Consider the following 22573-nt stretch of genomic DNA (forward strand, 5'->3'; position numbering starts at 1 on the left):
ATAAATTGTGCACGATTGAACGAAAGTCTTGCGCAACCCTGCCGAAACGTCGCGAAAGTAAAAGTGACGTTTCGATAAGTGGAAAAGTTTCGTCGGATTCGTCATTCTCTCATTTGTGTTTGAGTTTTTGTCTTCCTTTTTTCTGCGCCTGAAATAAAGGGCCGATTATGAGCCACTCCTGTCTCCAGACAAGCGGAAAAGCCCTTCCTTTGCATCTGCTGTAGGCCAGTGAGAGGTGAACATGTGCCTGGCGTAGGTGAGACAGTGCAAAGTGCGTGAGAAAAGTGAGAAAAGACTTTTGAGTGAGGGACGAAGAGGCGACTGGGCGGAAAACTTTATCATATTCGCTGAGCTGTGGGAATTTCTGCTGTGTGACGGTGTGGAGAAGTGGTATTTTCGGGTGTTGAAGAGCGTGGAGTCATGTCGCTGTTCAATATATTCGGGAGCAACAAGCGCGGCCAGTCGAAGGATGGCGACCGGAACAAGGGTGGCGCCCTCAACATCGGCACCCCCACGAACGTGGTTCACGGGGTGCACGTGAGCAAGAACCACCTCACGGGGGACCTGGAGGGTCTGCCGAGGCAGTGGCAGAAAGTCCTGAACGCGCTCATCACTCAGGATGAGCAACAGGAGAACCCGGATGCCGTGTATCAGGCGCTCAAATTCTACAATTACTCCATCAAGAAGAAGGATCAGACGGAGCCGTTCAAGCCATTCATCACAGAGGAGGCGATCGTGGAGGAATCTGCCGAGATTGACAAGTACATGAACAAGAATGTCCATCCCAGCGCCGACTCCTTGGGCGGCAAGAGCAGCAGCGACGAGAGCTACTCGTCAGACACTCCCCCTCCGCTGCCTGAGAAGCGCCCCATAACGTCGCTGCCGAAGCCCAAACTCCTCCCGAAGCCAAAAGTGAAGCCTCCAGTGCCGGCAAAGCTGCACAGCAACTTCGACCACGTCCAGGATCTCTCGCAGATCAGCCATATAGAGCAACCCGAGGCGGTGGACGATCTCATCCTGCGTCCCAAGGACAAAGATCCTGGCAAGCGCATCCCCAAGACGGACGAGCAAGTGTACAGTGAACTGCGGAGCATTTGCAATCTGGATGATCCCACACAGAGATATGAAACGAAATTAGAGGTAAATGGGAGTTATCGCGGGAGAAAACTTGCATTGCGTGACTGTAATTGCCCCGAGAGATGCTCTTATGTTGCACTTGCACTCGAAAAATGGGGGAATTTATTTGACATATTGTTGTATTTTTAGCATAAGAGCCACACCACTCTGGCATTCACACAGAGATTCATGGAAGAGTGCAGCTAGAAGCACAGAAAAAAGACAACCAGTTAGAATCTCTGTCTCGTTAGCGAGAATAGTCATTTTTCCCACCAAGGGAATTTCTCTGTTCATTTCGGCGCGCCGTGTCTTGTGGAAGTTTTTGGCGAAACCTTGCTCGCTGTAGAGTTATCTTATCACACTTATCGTATTGACGGACACATTTTTTATTATTGAATTGCAGAACCCGCGGGAGTGACGTGGCTTTTCCTATCTACCTGTCGAGCAATTTCTCTCCTAATTTTCACGATTGACATCATAACACTTGTTCATCGCCACTCCAATAAATCCTACAATAGCTTCACCTTATCAAAAACAATGGACCGCCTCTATGTTCTTCCGTTTGAGTGTCTTCCGGGAATACTTTCAGTACATCACAACTCTAGGCGCATTCTCAACTCTGAGTAGACACTTAATTAATCAATTACACTACTAAATGACTGGGAATGAATCTCCCCGGAGGAGAGAAGTTTCACGGTTCATCTTCTCTCTCAAAGCGTCAATCAATTTTCTGTGATAAACTCCCTATCGTAAAATTGAAAATACTTCTCCAAAAGATATTCTATTTTGAGGCGAAGTCACTGAGGTCAGACAAAGTGTGTCTTTGACTATATCAAAGTGCGTCCTACTGCTCATTGAAAGCCTCCAATTGAAATTCAGGGTTGATGATTTCGGAAAAATGGAGATTTGTAGTCAACGCGTTCCATAAACCGTGCTAGTCGTGCGAATGATTTTTATAGATTTGAGAGAAGCCATATAAGCTCGTGAATCACTCTATCTTTATTTTGGGGACAGAGAGAGCCACACTTGTAATCATTCTCGGAACCACACTTTATATTTCCGGAAGTGAATCACACATACAGTGATTGATCTGAAATGCCGAGATTGTCAGGAGAAAGTAGAAAAAGTAATTAGAATCAGAGAATATTCACAAATATTAGTTATTCAAGAGTTTATTGTTACGAAATGAAAGTAACTTATTTCCAAGGACAATTGCTTAAATACTCCTTATAAAAATAATTGGAAAACTTTTTTCATATCAGTATTTTTCAATTCAAAATTGCACGTTATATACGGTATCTAAAAATGTATTAATAATTAATGAGTCATCTCATGTGCTTTTACTACTATGAAACCGATGAAAACCTTGTGGAAGTGAAGAGAGGTGAAACCTGATTGAGGCTTCGTGTTTCACAGGCCACAATGGTTGAATGTTTTGCGCAAAAAAGCAACTCAACACATGTATTTCAATAATTTATTTGAAATGCCCAAATGAATTCACTTCAAAACAAATAAATAAATGCAATTTATTAGGTAAATAATACGCAGCATGAGAATAATTTATGGTTATCAGTACTCTCAATTCTCCGTATGTTGATTGTAATTGAATTTGCAGTGATATGTGTGCTTCAATATTAATCTTGTTGCTTTTTGCAGGTTGGAAAGGGTGCTTCTGGCGTGGTGTTCATTGCTCTGGACTTGGAGACGGAGCAGAAAGTGGCGATAAAGACGATTGATTTGAAGAGTCAAACGTCGAAGGAGCTCATCCTCAACGAGATTCGCGTGCTTAAGGACTTCAATCATAAGAACTTGGTGAACTTCCTCGATGCCTATTTCCTGGAGCCAGAGAATCAGCTGTGGGTGGTGCTGGAGTACATGGATGGAGGTCCGCTCACGGACGTGGTCACGGAGACGGTGATGAAGGAACGCCAAATAGCCGCCGTTTGCCGGGAGGTGCTCAATGCGATCACTTTCCTGCACTCACGAGGCATCATTCACCGTGACATCAAGTCGGACAACATCCTGTTGGGCATGGATGGGAGCGTGAAGGTGACAGACTTTGGATTTTGTGCCAATATCGAGGGCGATGAGAAGCGCCAGACAATGGTGGGCACGCCGTACTGGATGGCTCCGGAGGTGGTGACGCGAAAGCAGTACGGTAAGAAAGTGGACATCTGGTCCATCGGCATTATGGCAATTGAGATGATCGAGGGACAGCCGCCGTACTTGAATTCAGCCCCCCTGCGAGCTCTCTATCTCATAGCGGCCAACGGGCGGCCGGAGATCAAGAGTTGGGACAAGTTGTCGGCGAATTTGCAGGACTTTTTGGATCGTTGTCTCCAGGTGGAGGTCGATCGACGCGCTTCGGCGGAGGAACTTTTGCGTCATCCCTTCCTGGACGACTGTATGGAGTTGCGAACACTCACACCACTCATCAAAGCCGCCCGGAGAATCCTGAAGCGAGACTAAGTGGATTCCCAAAAGCATTTCTACCCTCCTTAATGTTGGATTTACGCATTGAGTGCCTTTGGAACGAATCATTCTTTGTGAATTTGATAAATTCGAGAGTATTTTTGAGCAAAATATCTCCACATTCCGCACTCAGCAATTGCTCTACCGCCACAATATCACACCCAAAGGTGAGCATCTTCCGACAAATTGTCCGATAAGCCCTTATCTTATTACATCTTTAATCTATTATTCAATTTTGCACAAATGCAGTATTTGATAAACATTTTTCAAGAGATGAATTTCCGTGCTTATAGAGAAGAATGAGGGGCAGAAAATTATACAATTTAATAATACAATCAAATTCATGATAGATTTTATAGGTGAAAATGATTTTCATTAAGATATTGTAAGATGACTTATTGAGAAATGAATTGAAAATGTGTCTAGATTAAGAGAGTAAAGAGAAACAGAGAGAGAGAGAGCGAGAGCTAAGAGCTTCACTATACAAATGAATTTATATACCCGGACAAACGATTTTCTTTCCCACTTTATGAAACTCTTTTTCCGCCGGCAAAAAAGACCTCTGCATTCAAATTGTGAATTTTCATCAACAAACGCTTCATTTAAATGGTTCTTCTGTTCGATTTTTTTTATTATTCAAAGGTCAGCAAAGTGAGAATGAGAGAGAAAATATGCAATTATTCAAGCAGACACAAAAAAAATTGGGGGGAAAACAGAGAAGAGAAAATCTAAAAGTCTGATAAAGGAGTGTTTTTACATGCAATTTTTTGCTCTAAGAAATTAACATTTCCAATGGATATATTTTGATATATAAGGAATACCTTCATCTTTATACAATTTGCGAGCACAAGATAAAATTGTTCGAGATGAGAACAATTGAGGACAGTTTTTTTGTACATAGATATTCGATGTGTTATTTGTAAATTTTTAAAATTACTTTTCAAATAAATATAAATACAATGAAGAAATACTTGGGAGACGAATCGTTTTCTTCCCAGAGCGATGGCACTTGAGTGGGGCGAGTGTAATTGTATTGGGGCCTTCTTGCAGCTGTTTTCTTTCACTTACCCATTGTTTCTGCAGGCACTTTGCCCATTAGCGAGCTTCCATAAATTACCCACAAATCATTTGTAATCAATGTAGCGTACGTGACAGAGAAAATATCTTTTTTTCTTGCGATCGCGGCTGCTCGACGGTGATGATTGCGCGCGTGCCCGAAGATGGAGCACAAAGAAAATAGATTTGATGGTCAAGATCGACAATTTGATGATCTTCACCTCACAACGGTGGCCGAAAGATTGTCATAAGAAGCGCAAAAAAATGAAACAGGAATTGAAAGCTTTACGAAAGCATGCAAATTTGTTGTCTCTTACCAATTAATGACACTATATTCAATTGTCTACGAAAAAACTATTGCAATTCTCCATTAAGAGTATAAGATTTGGAGTGCATTGATCACTTTCACTTGATATTTTTACCAATAATTCTCGTTTTTCATTCGATTCGCCATTGAAGAGTCGCTTTGTGATGATCGCAACATTGCAAAAGTGATCGTTATAAATAATTGTGATAAGTTAGTGAAGTGAAAATGTATTATATTCCTTTTTCTACTCAATTGTCTTTTTGCAACAAAATGTGTGATGTAATTGTGGAAAATTACCTCTGGTATCCGTAGTTGTGAGTGAATGATAAAATCCCGATAGTCCAGAGAGAAGATTGGTAATTTATTTCCTCAATTTCACTATGGGTGAAAAAGAGATCACTCAACATCATAACATGGTGTATTGCGATGAGCGCAAATTGCTCTGTTTAGATGATTTAGATTTGATTTAAGGCAAGTGAAACAGACACCTAATGAATCTACCAAATATTCGTGAAGCTCCATGAACACGAGGAGGCGGAATTACTTAAATGAAAGAGAGAGAGACTCCATTTGGATAATGGAAAATGATTTTCTTCTACACTGCAGTTACCGTGTATGAGCGCTAATTCACTAGAAGGTGCACGAGGTATCATAATCTGCCGAAACTTTCTCGATTCTCCCATTTTCATGAAATTATTCACGCAGGTGTTTTACGATTGCATCCAAATTCTCTGCTAGCTCGTCATTCATGAAAGGTTTTACGAGCACTTGAATTGGCCAATTTGAATGCTGAAGTGCCCTTGTTTGCGGAAATTTCGAAGAAACGCATATTTCAAAAGACTCTTCAATTTCATTTTCAACAAAATTATTCCCTAAAATATTTTTAAATAAAGTTTAAAATTCAATTGGCATGAATTTTGTTGTTCTCTGATGCATTGATAGAAATTTCTCAGGTCATTTCAGAAGTTTTTCCATTTCTGCAGTCAATGGAGATTAGTCGATCTTAGTTTTCATCATAGATTCACACTTAAAAAAAAACTATTTATACTTGAGAGAGTTTCTATATATGCAGAAAGATTGTATTAAGATTGGGAGGATCATTTTTCTTGCACAGCATTTCCCCACACTTTTGTCACAAGAAAGCTATTTTGATTAATGATTTATATATATTGATTTAAATTTTTAAAGCAAATAACAGAAGTATGAGAAGCAATGTATGGAGTATTTTTGCGATTCGCGGAAAAATTATCAAAAGTTTGGTCTTTTATCACCTCTTCCTGTAATTAAATTATATAGCGAGATGAAATGTTGAATGCGATATTAGTGCGTATCGAATAAATGATGATTGATAACGTGCGCAAGAGTGAGTGATCTTTCGCACGATACGATCGGTGCGATGTGTCAGGAAATTCTGCAGAAAACTTCCGCACTTTTCGCTGAAATTTTTCACGCTTGTTGGTGTCTCAACGCTTTTTTCTCCCTCGTCAGCATATCAACAATGGAAATTAGAAGGTACATTTGTACATGTGTATCTAAATTGTCTGGCCGATTGATCTGCGATTAGTGGCATGGGCCCCAGTGTACCCCCATGCAGAGCTGCGGCATATAAAAGTCAATGTGATCTCAGTGTTGAGCATCAGTGTTTTGCAGATTGTGGCTCGCACAAGAGGTGGAAAACGCACTGGTGAGTAGCCATAATTTTCACAAACGAAAGTGATATTTCGCATAAAACTTGGGATTATGCATAATTTCCCTTCTTGACCCGCTGAGTGAGATCGTTTGAAATAAGTGAGTGTGGTCGAGTGTCTTGTGCGAGAAAGTGATCTTGTCGATTTCACCTGTGTCTGTGGCGCAGCTGGAGAAATCCTTTAACACTCTTTGTATTCTCTGATCTTTGTGGTATAGATTGTGATATCGACTTGAGGATTAATCTCGGAACAGAAACAACACAATGAGGATCACAATTCTGGGTATTGCACTGTGCCTGATCTGCGCCGTGTCCGCCCGATCGCACCACAAGGCATCAAAGAAGAAGGATTACGAGTACGACTACGGTGGAGAGGTTCAATATCAGACTGTGGGCGGGAATACTGGTGGCCACGTGTCCTACTCCTCAGTAGCTGACAATCATGGAGCGTCCAGCAAATCGGGATACAGTGCAGGCAGCGGACTGAGATCAATTGCCCAGGGATCAGCAGATCAGGCCAACTCGGCTGTGGCGAATCAACATGCTGCAGCGAAGCAGGCAGCTTTTGTGGCCAAGAACACTTTGGCTCAGCAGGCAGTTCAGGCGTCTGCCACAGCGCAGGCCGCTTTGGCGGGAAAGCAGGTTTTGCTACAGGGACTGGAGCAGCAGAGCCTGGAGGCTCATCAGGCGCTGGACAGTGAGATTCAACAGTTGCAGCAGGCGAAGAGATCAGCAAAGGCAGCGCAGCAGGCGGCGCAGCAAGCCCTGAATCACGTTGCTGTGCTCACGGCTGCGCTTAACAATGCCCAAACTACCTCTGATCACACCCAGCAATCTGCCAGTGAGGCTGCGGCTGAATTGGCCTCGCAAACGGCAATGGTGGGAGCCGCCAAGCAGCGCCTAGAGACTATTGAGGAGCAGCTTCACGCCGCCAGGATTGACTTCGAGGCGACTCAAGCCGCAGCCTCGAAGGCTGCCGCGTCCGCTCAAGAGGCTCAGAATAACGCTGCCGAAGCAGCTATCCACGCTCAAGTACACGCCCACGATTCCATCGGACACGGTTCCGAGACGGAGGATCACATCGAAGATGTGGCCACAAATCACAACTATGGCGAGTTCACACCGTCTCATCCGAGTAAGGAGGCCACGTCTTATCAGCAACAGCAGCAGTACTTGGCCGGCTACTGATGCCCTCCAGCGCCCACTCTAGCATTAATATTTATTTGTTAGGACAAAGGAGAAATACTCTCGAGAGTTTGTTGAACTGCGTAGGGCTTAGTTTTCTCACTCTCTGTGCAATATTCCGTCGTGATCGCAATGAAAGCTCTCTTGCAAATGATATTTGTCTACAGAAGCCAAAAGAAATCACCCAGTTAGTTTCTTCATCCCTCCCACCTCATCCTCTCGCATCGCCATTTCTCTTTGCGCCATTCCTCTGGCTCTCAACGTCTTCGCTGGCACTCATGGCCGTGATCTTCATCTCGGAGATCTAGAGGAAAACTGGTATTAAGTACTTTCGACTTATTCATCATCACTCATTGCATATCGCCTCACAAACACTTTTACTTTCGCACTCATACAAAACATCTAGCTTTTCAGTGGGAATCATTAGTAAAGTGTCCATAAAATTGTTGATATTTCTTTTTTACTTATTTTTGTAAATGCCGCTTTTAACTTGTTACCGTGTGAATAGCAATAATAAAAAGAAGTAATAAAATATAATCGGACAATTTAGAAATTTCTATTCATGAGTGGTTATTCTTGTTCCATGGACTTGATTGATGAAATTATTGATCAATGATCTTCACGTGTGTCGACGGAACATCCTCAGTTCGGATATATAGTGATTTTTATGCGAAATAGCAGTAATAAAATCAGCAAATTTGTTAATTAAGTGTTTTTTAATGTATAATTTTAACATATTTATCATGTTGAATCAAAATTAATTTTATAATTGCAAAAAAATTTAGGGTAACGTTGCAAAACTCTCCCAAAACTGTTTATTTTGATTTTGATTTTGCTCACGGGCGTGGCCGGATTTGTATTAATTGGATTATAGTTGAAAATCATCATAAAAGTAGATTTTCTGCACACACATTTCGTTTCTATGCGAGCAGCCCCTGGACTTTTAAATTTATCCAGATGAGGTGTGTCTCGGCTGAGATAATTATCAGGAAACTGCGTAGCTTCGGATAAAACAAATGTCAGACGAGGAATTGTTTTGATTTGTGTTCATAATGAATTTATTTTCGTTTTTATTATTCTATTTCATTTTAATTGACTTCTTCTCAAATATCTCGTGCAGCTATGTACGATGTAAGTATCCAGCGAGTGGAACAGCCCGAGAGACTTTGGATTCTATGAGATTCCCTACCATTTCCCGAGCAGATAACTTGAACCACAACAAAGTGTGTCCATCGAGCAAATTGACCAAACTTTATCAATTCCTCGCCAAACCTGACCCACTGTTCACGAGTCCCACGAGAGCAACGATTGTCAATTATGAGTGGAAGACCTCGAAGAGTATTCGGGAGTTCGACGATTGCTCCTTCAAGGTGCAGAGCCAGGGACACGGAGGCCTCTACATGACCATCTCGCGGCTGCACCTCCGCCAGACTCCGTCAAGTCGCATCTGCACCGACTTCCTGCGGGTGCGCTTCAGCAACGGCACCAAGACCGATAGGATCTGCGGACGGATCACATCCAGTGACGTCGCTGCCTTCTCGGACTCCGGCGGGGAGGTGAAACTCTACTTGGCCATAGCAAATCACATCCCGCTGGAGCCTAACGAGATGCTGGAGATCGAAATGGTGTTCACTGAATATCTTGGTGAGTAAGTGGCCAGTGCGTCATTGGAAATCAACATCTGAGTCACACCCAGAGATGTTTTCAAGGAAACTTGTGCCATTCCATCAATTCATCTGCGATTAGCTCTAATTAGTGGACTTTTGAGACGCAAAGATAGCTTCCGGGGCTGGACTGAGCCTTGTTTTGCAGAAATACTTGGATTCAATTGGCTCTGAGTGGCCTCATTTAAGGCCTGAAAATATCCGTGATTATTCAGTTATTATTGCTTATTTTTAGATTTACATGTTCGTGTTATGTCGATTTGTAATGAGAATATTCAAAGGGAGCAATGCAAAAGGCCTTAGATTATTATTCTCTGTTGAATCTCGACTTTTATGTTGAAATGTGCAAAGAAATATCAACATTTCTGCCGTCTTTCTTCACTTAATCTTATGACAAATAATAATTTTTCAGCTTGCAAGGGCGGCGACAATGCACCCGAGTTCCAATGCGAACTGAACAAGTGCATCCACGGAAGCTTTCTCAACGACGGCGTGAACAACTGTCCGACGCCCCACTGCCTGGACGAGGAGATCGGATGTCTCAGTCGTCCCGAGGTAGAGGCTCACGATGCCCGCATGTCGAAGAAGGTGATCGTCGGGGGAGTGATTAGTGCTGTTGTGGTGCTGATCGGCTTCACCATCTGCATTCTGGCCATCTGCAAGTTCTCGGCGTGCGTGAAGGCGCCCCGTCGCCCGTCCAACATCTACGAGACGACGCAGCACCGGCCGCAGCGCATCGAGACGCAGGAATTAAGTGCAATTGGAAACATATCACAACCTGGGCTTCCAACACCAAGTGCTCCAGCGGCTTTTGTCATTGAGGACCAGAACAAGGATCCACCGCCGCCATCGTATGAATCTCTCTTCCCCCGCGCGAGTTAGCGTCGCACTTTCACATGGCATCGCCGAGGTATTTATGCATTTTTCACACCCATTCGCAACCACGAGAATTCTTCTCATAATTAACCACATTGGTTGGTAGTCGTAGATGTAAGAGACGATCGAATAGCGTTGTAAATAGTACTTAATAGTTACACATTGATATCATCAGTGATGTGCCTTTAATCACAAACGAATAATGTTTTTTTTACACGTAAGGAATGCAGCGGAATGTAAGATTTGCAGAGATCTGTAATTTGTAATGGGAATCTCCCTGCATCCATATCTAGATAGCTTTATCATTGAAGGTTAAAAGTGAATTCCAAATGATCTGACGAATGAATTGAATAATTACGCACTATTTGTGCTATTCAACCTTATATCTTCATTGGAAGTTCAGAGCTCTATTACATCTTTATGTATTATTATAGGCTTATTAGTTTTAAGTATTTTCACGCTCAATTTTCTTAAATGCTCTTCATTATTATAATTGTACATTGATTTGGAATGTTGATCCAAAATTATACATTTTGTGAAAAAGTGCCTTCAAAGTATCTTTTGACTTTGAAGGACGATTCGTACAAAAAGCAATTTTATAAGCAATATAATATATGTCTAAGGTTATTTTGCAATGTTGATGCATTTTTATACTTTGCTCAATTCAAAAGAACATGAGAGACATGTTTGATAAATTTATGGATTAGTGAATTAATTTGTTTGGTTTTCTTCACAAATATTTTTCAACATGTTTCTCTATTATTTGTATTTAAATTTGTGTGCGATCTGACAGCAAATTAATCTCACTAGCTGTATTACTGCAAATCTTACATTTTGTCTGGCGAATTTTCATGAATTTATCACAATAAAAAAATGTCTCTATATATGTAGCTCACGAAGTAAGAAGTAAATAACAATAACAAGTCACTGCATAGACAACGATGTAAAAAATGCCCATCACTGGATATCACGTTGAAGAATTTAGTCAATTTGGACGGAATTTATTTAAAAATACAAGGATTCATTAGCATAATGCGAACGATTGTATTTTTTCTGTCGAACCCATTTCTCCAAGGTCTCAGCCAAAAAGAGAGCATTCTTTCAGTCGGAATAATGGGCAATAAATGACGACTATAATTTATATTTCAGACGTCCACCAACTGTGATTTTCATTTTTGCCCAAGTTTTCACTTTTTATTATTCCTTTTGATATGTAATCATTTTTTTTGCGCGGATGGCAATTTGTCAAATCACTGGAAACTGTGCGTAAATCATCATTGGTTTGTTTGTCTTATGTCTCCACTCAGTTAAGCTCGACGTTTCCCCCAAAATGATCATTTCTAAGAGCCGTGTTAAAAGTGGGAATTTCTCTGTGGGTTTTTAAGTATAACTCATTTACCGTTTTTTACCTGGCTTTCTGTCGCACAAGACGAAAGCTTTCACCTTCCGTCAGGTATATTTATAAATAACAATTCACTAACGGCGTGCACAGTTATTAAATCGGCTTAATCTTCGCACCATTTGAAGAGGAGGGTTTGCTTTTGTGACTATTTTTGCATGGCACCCGTCGCGATGACGCTGGAATGAGTCTTCCCACTTAATTTTTCAATATGCAATTAATATTCTCAAAGAGATTTACAAGTGATTATCGTTGCTTGTGCAGAGAAAGCTTTCCCAGTCGAATCATATGCTCCATATATTGATGAGTTAGATACTTTTATGCTTTCCTCTGCTGCTGGGCGTTTTCTAACCCATCGAGCTTCAGAGGAAGTTGATTTTCACTTTTCACCATCGCATTATTTGGGGATACGATTAATGAGGGAAATGATCGCTGTGGTAATTTTATAGGAAACTCTGTGTGAAATTTTGAAAAATTACACTGTGTAATTTTTTTCAGGGAAAGTTACACATAATTAAAATTACATTAAATTATCTCATTATGAAAAAACAACATTAAGTAATAGACGAATCGATATTGAAAGAAAACAATACACACACAAGTTTTTTCTTCTACAAAAAGAAATTCTTTAAAGCTTTTCAATATCAAGTCGTCTATTTTGGCAGGAGAATTTGTAAGAGAACTAGAAATTATCTACCTACAACTCTAGTGTCTATTAATATCTAGATAATCAGTACGGATGTGCTGATTTAAGTTGCTGGGGCTACTGAATTTTTCAGTGCTTCTATATCGACAGATGGGCTGTTCTTGTAGTTGGTGGAGAAGAATGTGAGTGCCTTCATGAGTTGATAGCTCTTCGACACGGGTATGTTGCTGTCGTAGAGTGATCGGCTGATTTTGCAGTCCACGTAAAACCACCAGTTGCACTTGAGTATCGATTGATCGAAGAGGGTGCTTTCTGGGCAGAGAAAAGACTTCATAATCAGGCCATCGTCCGTCAAGGCGCACACATGAAAGACCTGAAATGCCATGAGAAATGGGAGAAGAAGTCAATAATGCAATATATAAGACATGATAGAAAGAAACTCTGGCGAGAATCTTCACAGATTCACCGTCCAGATAAGAGCTTTTTGACAAGCTAAGAAGCGCTTAAGTACTCTTAATGACCTGAGCGGCTTTCTTTTGATTATCCAATTAAAATGGGATTTTTTTTTATATGAATCACTACTGGCGAAATGTCCACTCAACCTCAAACCAAACAACTCTCAAAATACCTATTTTTATCACATTTGAGATGTCCACTCTTCCAATTTTGTGAAAGGTCTTCTTCACAAGAGATCATTGCATAAGACACGTGGTGAAAATTTGTCTCAGAGGGTTTAATCGTAAATCTCAAACTTCTCACATCGAGAATATTTACGACAAACTAAAAAATAGATGAAATGCGTTTTTTATGGTAACTAGGTTTAAGATGTTGGCCTGAAGATGACTAAAACGTGGGAGATTGAGAGAAATTTATGGCTTTCATTTCATCTTGTAGTTTTATGTGCAGAAAAATTTGCGGTCCAAAGGAGACATAATCATAATTCTTGACGCAATCATCCATGAAATGAGGATGAATTAATCAACGATAAAACGGGAAGTGCATGTTAATTAAAAATAAAACGAGGAGTGTCGCTGAGAAGTTGAGAAATTTTACGGATTCAAGATCAGAGATTATCTGTTGAGGAGAGACAATTTCACGAGTATTTTATATGTTAATTTTGCCTTTAATTCACTGAACAATTTAGGATAGATTAGATTCTAGAGATAAGGTAAGTGGGTCTATCTTACTTAACGATGTGCTTGATTTAAAACCCATGTCGAATTGCAAAGAGATTCGTGTTTCATCGGATATGTGTGAGATGTTATCTGATTTCTTTCTCAAATGTGAAACTTATTCAGTTCCGTTCTTCATACTTGAGCATCTTACCATGCATCCCAGATTTTCGTCAGCATAGAGTCCGGGGAAGTGCTTCTGATCGCCACAGTGGAAGGACGTCTGAGGCAGCTCTACTCGTGTCGTGAAGTTGTCGTCGAAGTTCTTGTCGTATCCCACTGGGTAGTATTCCTTGGGTGCATTCATCACTTTGTGGCCATGGTGATGGCGTTTGGCGGGCGGTGGTCGCCTCGTGGTGCTGGTCGTGGTAGTGGTTGTGGTAGTCGTGGTGGTTGAAGTCTTCAGGCGAATTGCTTCCATGTTCGCCTGTTGTTGCAGAGCTATCTGGAATTCCCTCTGTCGGATGGCGGCCTGGATCGCCTCCACGCTCACATTGGCCACGGCTGCGAGCTCTTCCACGGTGTGTCCCATGAGGTCCACTTTCGGCCTGGTGACAGTTGGAATTGTGCTCTTGAGTCCTTCGTCCTGGATCGCCTGCGTCAGGACGGTGCTCTTCTTCGACACGTCAAACTTTCTGTCCACCTGAGAGTTCAAGGACTGGAAGGTAGGAATGTTAAAAATGTCTGGCTGTATGAGATTGTCCTGGATGGCTGTGAGATTCTCAGACAGTTGGTACAGCTTCTTCGGAGGCTTCTCCTCCGTGCGCGGGATGGGCTTGAAGGCAGGCACTCCCAGCGGCAGGGACATAGCCTCTGTCATTCGGCCGGGCTTCCTGGGATTCAGGACCCGCGTCATGTCCTGTAAACTGGGATTGGGTCGCGGCGTGAGAGCCTGCGGCCGACTGAGCTGGATCGGCGGCGGCGACTGCAGCGGCAGCTGCTTCAGAGCCGGAAGAACACCCACCATTGTGGGCAACTGCCGGGCATTGGCCGACCGTCTTTTGTTGCCCTCGAGCGTGCCCAGACTCTGATCGAAGCCGATCTCATCTCCAAAGCTCAAACCTGTTGCGCGTCATTTTTTGTTGGTCGCGGAAAGAGAGAAGAGAAGAAATGGTGTAGTTGAGAGTTTAAGCCTCACGCCTAAAATAGGTGTATATATGGACATGTGGTGTATGATGGACCTCTTTGTGAGTTTAGTGTGTCATCTTGTGGAATTCTGTTCCAAATTTTCTGCCGAATCACGAGGTCGGTTGCAAAAGAGGCAAATGGGATCAATGTACAAGACTCCACTTCGCATTCAAGGTTCATTAAGTGCATTTAATTCCAGCGCGGATGGTTTTTTCCCATCTGTCCCGCTTTTCTTTCTCCTCACCTTCGACCACAAGAAAGGCACAATTAATTAGTATTAAAATTTAGAGAGTAGCTGAGATGTTGAAATGCTTGTTATATTGCTGATGTATCAACTGCAATTACTGAGAAAATCACCTTAAGCCCATGTACAATACTCTCTATTTATCTTTTCACCATGACATGAGGAAAAAATAAATAAAAGTCGTGAAAAAGTCCACCGATATGACACTCTTGGCCAGAAAATCAGCATAAAGTGATGTGTATTGCAAATTTTGAATAATTAGATACTGAGTGACGAAAAAGGCACTTAAGCCTATTACAATAGTCAGTACAAAGTGAGAAATATAGAATGTCAGAGGTTAATTTAGCCATAGGATGTGAAGAGAAAAAAGGCCAGAAATAGAAAATAGCTTATACCAATGAAGAAATTGAGGTAAAAAAGAATTACTTTATTGCTGGAATGAGAAGGAGGCAATTGAGTGAAGAGGTGAGATCTTTCGTGACTTCTTTGACATCACCTTTGATTGTAGTACTGACTATGGGTTATTAATAAAAACTCAATCGTCTTTCAATAAATTTTCATTGCGTTAGATATCAAGCGTAAATTTCAAGCATTGCACCGTATCCACAATTTCACGTGGTAAATCGCGCGCAAAAACCTACATTTAATGCCTTGTATAATTATATTGTGGGAAAGGTATTTCCCGCGAAATGGTCAGAAGCTCAACCACAGAGAATTTGTAATCTCTTTTCAAGAGGAATCACTATTATGCTTCCGAACTAATTTTGCCTTCATTGCTTGACTTTTCTGTGAATTCACACATATTTTATATAAATCTGAATTGCGTAATTCGATTGGATTTTACGAAAGTTAAGTCGTATGTTTTGAGTCACTGAAGGTCTAGCCGAATTTCAGTGTTTCATTTGGTTTGGAATGGAAAAAAGTTAATTTGTTGATGCAAATTTTAAACAATAAAACGATTCTAACAATAAGTAGCATTAAATAACAAGTATAGTGCATAATCTTGCGATCTGGAAAATAGAGTCATACACATTTAAATATTCTCAATTATCTATTATGAAGGAGCAGATAATAAATTTGGTAGATTGTGTAAATATTGTTATTTTCTTGTTTGTTATGTGCGTGATTTTGCGTTAAATTGTTTCTTTCTTTTTCTATGATTCCCATAAAAACCAGATTACCATATCATTTTCAATCGTACGCGAGCAATGCGTCTCTAAATTGTCAATATATACTCTTCCATAACATCTCGTAATGTGGTTTTTCAAGCGCTGAGAAAACACACTTGGAAATCTTGCGTTTGGATGCCAAAGGTGTGCCGTCGAGGAGTTTTATCCATTGAATTTGTATAATAAAATCTCCTGTATTAACCTTAATTGACAAAGTCTAATTGTACCTTGTCGATTTATCACTTCAAAAGACAACAAATAGTGTTTGTGCGAATTTTTTTACAACTCAATGAAATCCGTGCAAATTTTCCCGCGTATCCATTGTATAGTGAGATAGGTAATTAAAATTGACTCATCATCATTTCAGCTGATGAGGCTTGCACAAATCTGAATAATTGGGTTAGAGAATTCTCTTTTATTGTATTACTTAATAGAAGAGGAAAATTTAAAATGATACTTATTACGAAATTGCAGGGAAATTCACTGTTTAGCGGGTAAAATGCAGTGAAACTCTTTGTAATTAATATGCTCATCAGTGATAATCACTTTCTCAACTTTTGCGGGGAGGAAGCAAAGGTAATCATCTATCACGTGTGACATTTGTCAATTGTCTCATTTGTCAGCAATCGTAAGCGAGTGTTTGGCCACTTTGCCAATGCAGACAATGGAAAATGCAGAACATGGCTTAACAGTTGAGAGATAGGACTCGAAATTCGTAGTGAAGTTACTTTAGTTGCTTATTTCTCAATTGCAATGTGACCACATTTTATATATCTTTCTCTCGTCAAGACACTGGATGGCCTTCTTGCAATTTTTCCCCTCCGAGTGAAAGGATGGTGATACTTCACCGTTGCCCAAATCTCGCATGAGGAGGAGAAAAATTTTATTTATTTTTATTATTATTCTTTGGCGATCACGCCAGATGAGAAAAAGAGTATGGCCGAAAGTTCCTTTCACGCAACCATCTTTACAGAAATGTTTATCGCCTTTTTTACATGTGCATTTTTTCAATATGTTGTTTATATTGGCGTGGAAAATACTAACTTTGTGAAGATATTTGCTGAAGACCACATATATGGAGGATAGAAAAACTACAAGAGTGGCTAAAAGTATATACTTGACACTCTTTCAGTGTGTGCATTGAATTATTCAATTGCATGGATTGAAGACCACAAGCGATCAATTGGCAACTCTTTTTTTCAAGATCATCATCAAAAGTTGAACAAACTGCACATCTCAATGCGAGAAAGTCACCCTTCCTGGCTCAATTGATTGCGGAGTTAATGCACCAAGATCCGGAAATATTTATGAAGAATCGGAGCATAAAGAACTGCGAGAAATACCTTTCATCATATCTGACGATATTATTTATGAGTTAAGACATTCTTACTAATGCACAATACCATCACTTTTATCTCTCGCTTTTTGCTCACTTGAGCCCAAAATGATGAGTGTCGTTGAGATACACGAAACATTTCATTCACGTGTACATTTTTTTGGACTTTGTTGAGATGGAAAATGGCCATTTCATTTAACATTAAAAGCGATCTCTTGAAATAATTAGGGAAATATTAAATTTGGTGCTCTTTGAGCCGCAAATTTACGTAACATGTTTATGTGAATGCTTTTTCGCGTTGTTTAATGGGGAAATGCGTTCAGAAATTAATATCGTGGCTTAGAGATGAAGAAATATATTAAAAGACGCCCGAAATTTATTGAAAAACTATAAAAGAGTCGCATCTTTTGAAAGATAATCTTCATTTCAAAATACTTAAAGTTACAGTACGAAGTTGAAGACACACCTTCTTGAACTATCTCATATCTTAATTGAAAATCTTCCTACGCTCCTTCTTGTTATACTTTTCATTAATGCCAAAATTCGTTCTCTGTGCGAAATACCTTGTGTATATTTTATATAACACTAATATTTCCACAGTGAATATCGAGGTGCTTGTGGTCCAATTTTGATTGACTTTTGTGCAAATAAAAATCAAATAGTCATTCGTTTTGTGATAGCTTTTGAAAATGTTAATATATAGCCTCATTAATGGTGGTCTGACGATCTTAGTTTTATAACGATTTGTGCATGAAACTTAATTGCCCCAATTTTATCGGAATCCAAGTCCTCAAAAATGTGGTGAAGACTTTTTTTTTGGCAGAATGAAGTAATAAAATGTGCCGGTAATTTTTGTGTTAAAACAAGCCAGAAATGTAAGAATAATTTCGTGTAATGTTTCTAAAGGAACACTTAAAAAGAAGTTAACACAGATCATTTACCTAACCCAAAGTGCGCTTTTAAGCCACCGAGGTTCCTCACCCGGAACAATCCAGACTTTTTGAAGGCACAATTAACAATAATACCAAAATCTGTCTCTAGAACACAAGTGCCATGGGCCGTGCCTAGAAAATACAAGAGAAAATAGAAAAACACACACTTTTGATTATGGTCGCAGAAAATCAAACAACAAAGTGTGACATAAACTCATTTTATCTGTGCATAAATCCTTCTTTTTGTCTGCTTTTGAGCACCAACAAAGATTATCCGTCAAATTGGAATCAATCATTTGGTTTGAGTGGAAGAGAAAACACAAGATTCAGCTGTATTTGATGAAGTTAACATTTTGTCCCAACATTGATTCACTGCAATCAATATTGATTGAAGATGAATTTCAAAATTCATCTATCGGACAATTAGGTGAGATATGGCGTTTCTTGGTCGCACGAGGTTGAGAGAAGTCGTGGTGATAAAAAGTCTGCTACGGCTGTTTGTTCAGTGTTTAGGTGGAAGAATTTCGATTTTCGGCTCTTGTTTCACTGACCGCTTGACCCAAATTGGGGCCCACACGACACTGTATCATGCTTAAACGGCGAGACGGTCAAAACCAATTGCTCACCTACAAAATTGTACGCTGCCAGAGACTCTCGAAAAAAACTTCTCACAGATATCATCTCTTGTGGGAATCTTCCAATTGTAAAAAGTGAGAAATTGAGACAAATAGACAATTATTCACAGTGGCTTTTTTTCCACTCGCCAAGAGATTTTCTCGTATCAAAGCCAAACCGAAAGATCTGAAAGATATACTTTTATTGAGGAGATGACTCTTATTAAGTTGAAAGTGGACACTAAGAATGCGTCACAGCGAAAGAGAAAAAAAATTAGAGAAATCTGTCTTCGATTTTTCTTTCAGTCAATTTGCAACTTCTTACGCGATGTCCCGGTGCTTTTATTCCCATGCGCGCCGAAAGACAATTTACACAAATATTCGGTCACAAAAAGATTGACAGACAGATTTTATTGCGTACACACAGAGTGAAGATCCCATCGGCAGGTCTCAATATGGGATGAAAATTAAATATTGCTGTAACATTAGTTCATTTGCTATTCATCATTTTGTGTGATGCCGTTTGAAGGGAGATTCATTGGCAAATACCAACTAATTAACACGCATGTTCGAATGTATGATTATTGCAGGATGGCTCTTGCACTGCGTTTCTATTACTTTTACAATTGTCTTTGAAAAAACTTTTTTGTCTCTTTTTTACGGCATCATTCTCAATTTTATTATAAGAAAAAAACACGTAACAGCAGGAGGTTTACACGCTGTTTGATTAAATGCGAATTTACGATGGCTTCGTGATAAAAATCCTGAAAGAAATAAATTCCATTCGTACTATTGCAGCATAAACGGCAAACAATTGATTTTTTTGCCTCAATCTACCTATAATCAGTCTTACTTTTATAGTTAAGCAGTTACAATTAAAAGTTCTGGTAAGAAGAATCATTTGATATTCGTAAAGTCTTAAAGACATTACTATGATTGGAAGGCTATAAATTTGTCTTATTAGCTATTCTTATAAAATTTCATACAAATGTGAGACTTGTAAAAAATGTTCATAGAGAATAAAAATGGTGTAAATTTTATTGCTGTACGGTTTTATATTACTCCGATAATTGTAAATTGTATCAGAATTGAAATTTCACAGTCATTTTTGCGAGAGAGGCTTTCATTTTCTATATCATTTTCTGACTGGATGATTTCAGGCCAATAAATACTTTGTATATTATCATTCATGCCCCTTTTATTTGGCTGCATTGCGATGTGAATGTGACGCACTGTAAAGCATTGAATACATCATCAGAGTCCAATTTGTGAGATTGCGAAAAGTAAATTGAATTAAGAACAATCCCTTATCAAGTGACAATTTGTTGTTCTGCTTTGGCAATTTCAATGAATTTATGTAAAACAAGAAGAATGTGAGAATAGGATCAACAAAGCAGGTTTTTAAATTGCCAGAAAGGCCTGAAATGAGTCCATTGTGGTGTTGATGATTTAACAAGAGGCAGAATCGTTTTCCTCTACAAACAATATGACCCTGATATTACGTCCAATTTGCAGGATTACTGTATTCGAAATTTTATCTCATTCCATCTCAAGTGTTGAGGAATTTGTATGAGAGAAATTTGAACTGGATTTTATGGTGTAAATGGAAATCATCAGTCAAAACACGATAAAGTTGGCGAAAAAAGTGGTATTATCGAATTGATAGCGCAGGTAATAATGCATAAATTCAAAGCTAATCCCTTCTTCTCATGATCTGAAGTTGAGCGTGAGAGACAAATTTGTTGGTATAGAAATGCGGTCTCGAAATTGAAAACTATCCCACTTTTCTCATCATCTAACGCAACTAATAGACTCTAATTAAATGTCTGTGACAGAAGAAAAAAACTCAGCGAGTGGAAAGAAAGCTGATGATTTTTGCATCACACAAAGTATTTCGACCTCGTTGACATTTTCATCTTCGAAAATGCTCAATTTTCATATATTATTAATTTAATGCTATCGCATTGCCACATTGAGCCGAGCACTGGTGCTACAGAAAAAGGGGAACCTTTGGCAATATTTATAGCTGTGAAATAGTCACAGAAATTGATTAATGTGAGACACAAAAAGGGGCATTCGAGTGTGGTCAGTCCATCGCCTCGAGATCTCAACTTGGACAATTATCTAATTTCCTTTTGAATGACGCCTAACTCATTTTGGGTATTTATTGTGCTGCCACTTGCTTTTTCGTCACCTTTCCTCTCGCTAGTCAAATGCCATGGGGAATCAGGGAGAGATGAAAAGACATTGTTATAGAAAAGAGCATTAATGCCATACATACTACCTACGAGCGTAAGTTAGACGGAATGTACAAGAGAAATTTCAATTAGGCATCTAAAGAGGAAAAAAATCTATAGCAAATTTTTTTTGTCAGAAGACTCGAGGGACAAATTATATGTACAAAAGACCTCGCAAGTTGTTTTTTTTATTGTACAACAGAAAATAATATTTACAATTTATGCAAAAATAACTTTAGACTCTAAAGTTGTTATTTTACCGCACAGAAAGGTGATCACTTTCAATTTTTTGGTCATTTCGAAATCTTAGGTGGTGGATGGAGACTTTTATTAAAATACAGCAAAAAAAATACATTAAAACACTTTCGATTTTTTTCCCCCTGAACATTTTTCTGTCAATGTGTGTCCGCAAAAAGGCAAGTCTTGGGAAAGAATGCGTCGAAAAGGTAATTCCGCACACGCAGAATTGAAAAGGTGCTGTTTTGAAATTGATTCCAAAAAGATCACCTTCTTGTTGAAGAAACGAGGCGCGCTTCTTCCATGTTCCATCGTCAAAAATTCAATAAGAATAAAGATGAAGAGTGTGTAAAAATTTCAAACAACCTGTCCTAGATTTCTTTTCTTGATCATCTCCGCACATTTTTTTCCTGCAATTTCATATCAATATAGTTAAGCATGCGAAACGAGAAGAAATGCAGCGATGGAACATCGAAACATAATAACGAAAGATTTCATTTCGCCTCCACACACCAATGATTCCACGTTTTCCTTCGTGAGCCGCTTTGGCTTCTTCACTTCTTTCCGATTTTTCTTATGCTCAGCGAGAAAAAAGAGAATTTATATGCACAGATCTTGTAATTTTTTGCCGATACCCATTAAGATATCCACAATGTGGAAGTTATTCGAAGACATAAGTTACTCTTCTTCATCACATTTGAAATTTATTACAAGGTGTGTTATGTTTGAAAGATAGAGAATTACAGCAATTTAATTTGTCTGCTACTGTATCATAGGGTGGCTCTTTGGACGCTGAAGAATTCTTTAATTCACACTGTTTGTTTAGAATGAGGAGAAACAGAACATAAAAAAAATTCAGATTTTGATTGTTGGGAATTTCCTACTTTCTTCTTCATCCATAACATATGAGAGTTGAGACACTGTGGATCCGTGCAGTTTATTCATATTTATGGTCTAAGTGTGGGTCAGTTTTCGTCATTTTTGGGAAGTTCCGGACTGTAATATTTTCTACTTTTGAAGGAATAGATTTGGAAAATTGTTCAACCGAGCTGCTACATAATGAAAATTTCCAGCCAATTCCAAATACATTTACAGA

General features: G+C 39.5%; 4 protein-coding genes across 5 annotated transcripts; 3 read left to right on the top strand and 1 right to left on the bottom strand.

The window, feature by feature from the left end:
• Window positions 1-90: 90 nt before the first annotated feature.
• Window positions 91-4559, top strand: LOC132256436 (serine/threonine-protein kinase PAK 1). Its single transcript, XM_059752854.1, has 2 exons — window positions 91-1140; window positions 2773-4559. The coding sequence occupies exons 1-2, from the start codon at window positions 421-423 to the stop codon at window positions 3583-3585; spliced, it is 1533 nt and encodes a 510-aa protein (XP_059608837.1). The 5' UTR covers window positions 91-420; the 3' UTR covers window positions 3586-4559.
• Window positions 4560-6608: 2049 nt separating this feature from the next.
• Window positions 6609-7826, top strand: LOC132257415 (uncharacterized). The gene is made up of 2 exons (XM_059754305.1): window positions 6609-6635; window positions 6857-7826. The coding sequence occupies exon 2, from the start codon at window positions 6903-6905 to the stop codon at window positions 7824-7826; it is 924 nt and encodes a 307-aa protein (XP_059610288.1). The 5' UTR covers window positions 6609-6635; window positions 6857-6902.
• A 1011-nt stretch (window positions 7827-8837) lies between these two features.
• LOC132265032 (uncharacterized) lies at window positions 8838-11375 on the top strand. 2 transcript variants are annotated; one of them, XM_059765445.1, is made up of 3 exons: window positions 8838-8954; window positions 9027-9467; window positions 9900-11375. In XM_059765445.1, exons 1-3 carry the CDS (start codon window positions 8876-8878, stop codon window positions 10367-10369), a joined length of 990 nt encoding a protein of 329 aa, XP_059621428.1. In that variant the 5' UTR covers window positions 8838-8875; the 3' UTR covers window positions 10370-11375. The 2 variants fall into 2 exon arrangements, with proteins under 2 accessions (XP_059621428.1, XP_059621419.1); XM_059765436.1 differs by having other exon boundaries at window positions 8844-9467.
• A 1038-nt stretch (window positions 11376-12413) lies between these two features.
• LOC132257425 (uncharacterized) lies at window positions 12414-22422 on the bottom strand. The gene is made up of 4 exons (XM_059754316.1): window positions 22362-22422; window positions 18399-18602; window positions 13735-14642; window positions 12414-12781 (listed from the first exon to the last, which is right to left on the bottom strand). The coding sequence occupies exons 1-4, from the start codon at window positions 22420-22422 to the stop codon at window positions 12512-12514; spliced, it is 1443 nt and encodes a 480-aa protein (XP_059610299.1). The 3' UTR covers window positions 12414-12511.
• Window positions 22423-22573: the final 151 nt, after the last annotated feature.

The sequence above is a fragment of the Phlebotomus argentipes genome, unplaced genomic scaffold (assembly GCF_947086385.1).
Source record: "Phlebotomus argentipes unplaced genomic scaffold, Phlebotomus argentipes genome assembly contig_6, whole genome shotgun sequence".
Classification (NCBI taxonomy): domain Eukaryota; kingdom Metazoa; phylum Arthropoda; class Insecta; order Diptera; family Psychodidae; genus Phlebotomus; species Phlebotomus argentipes.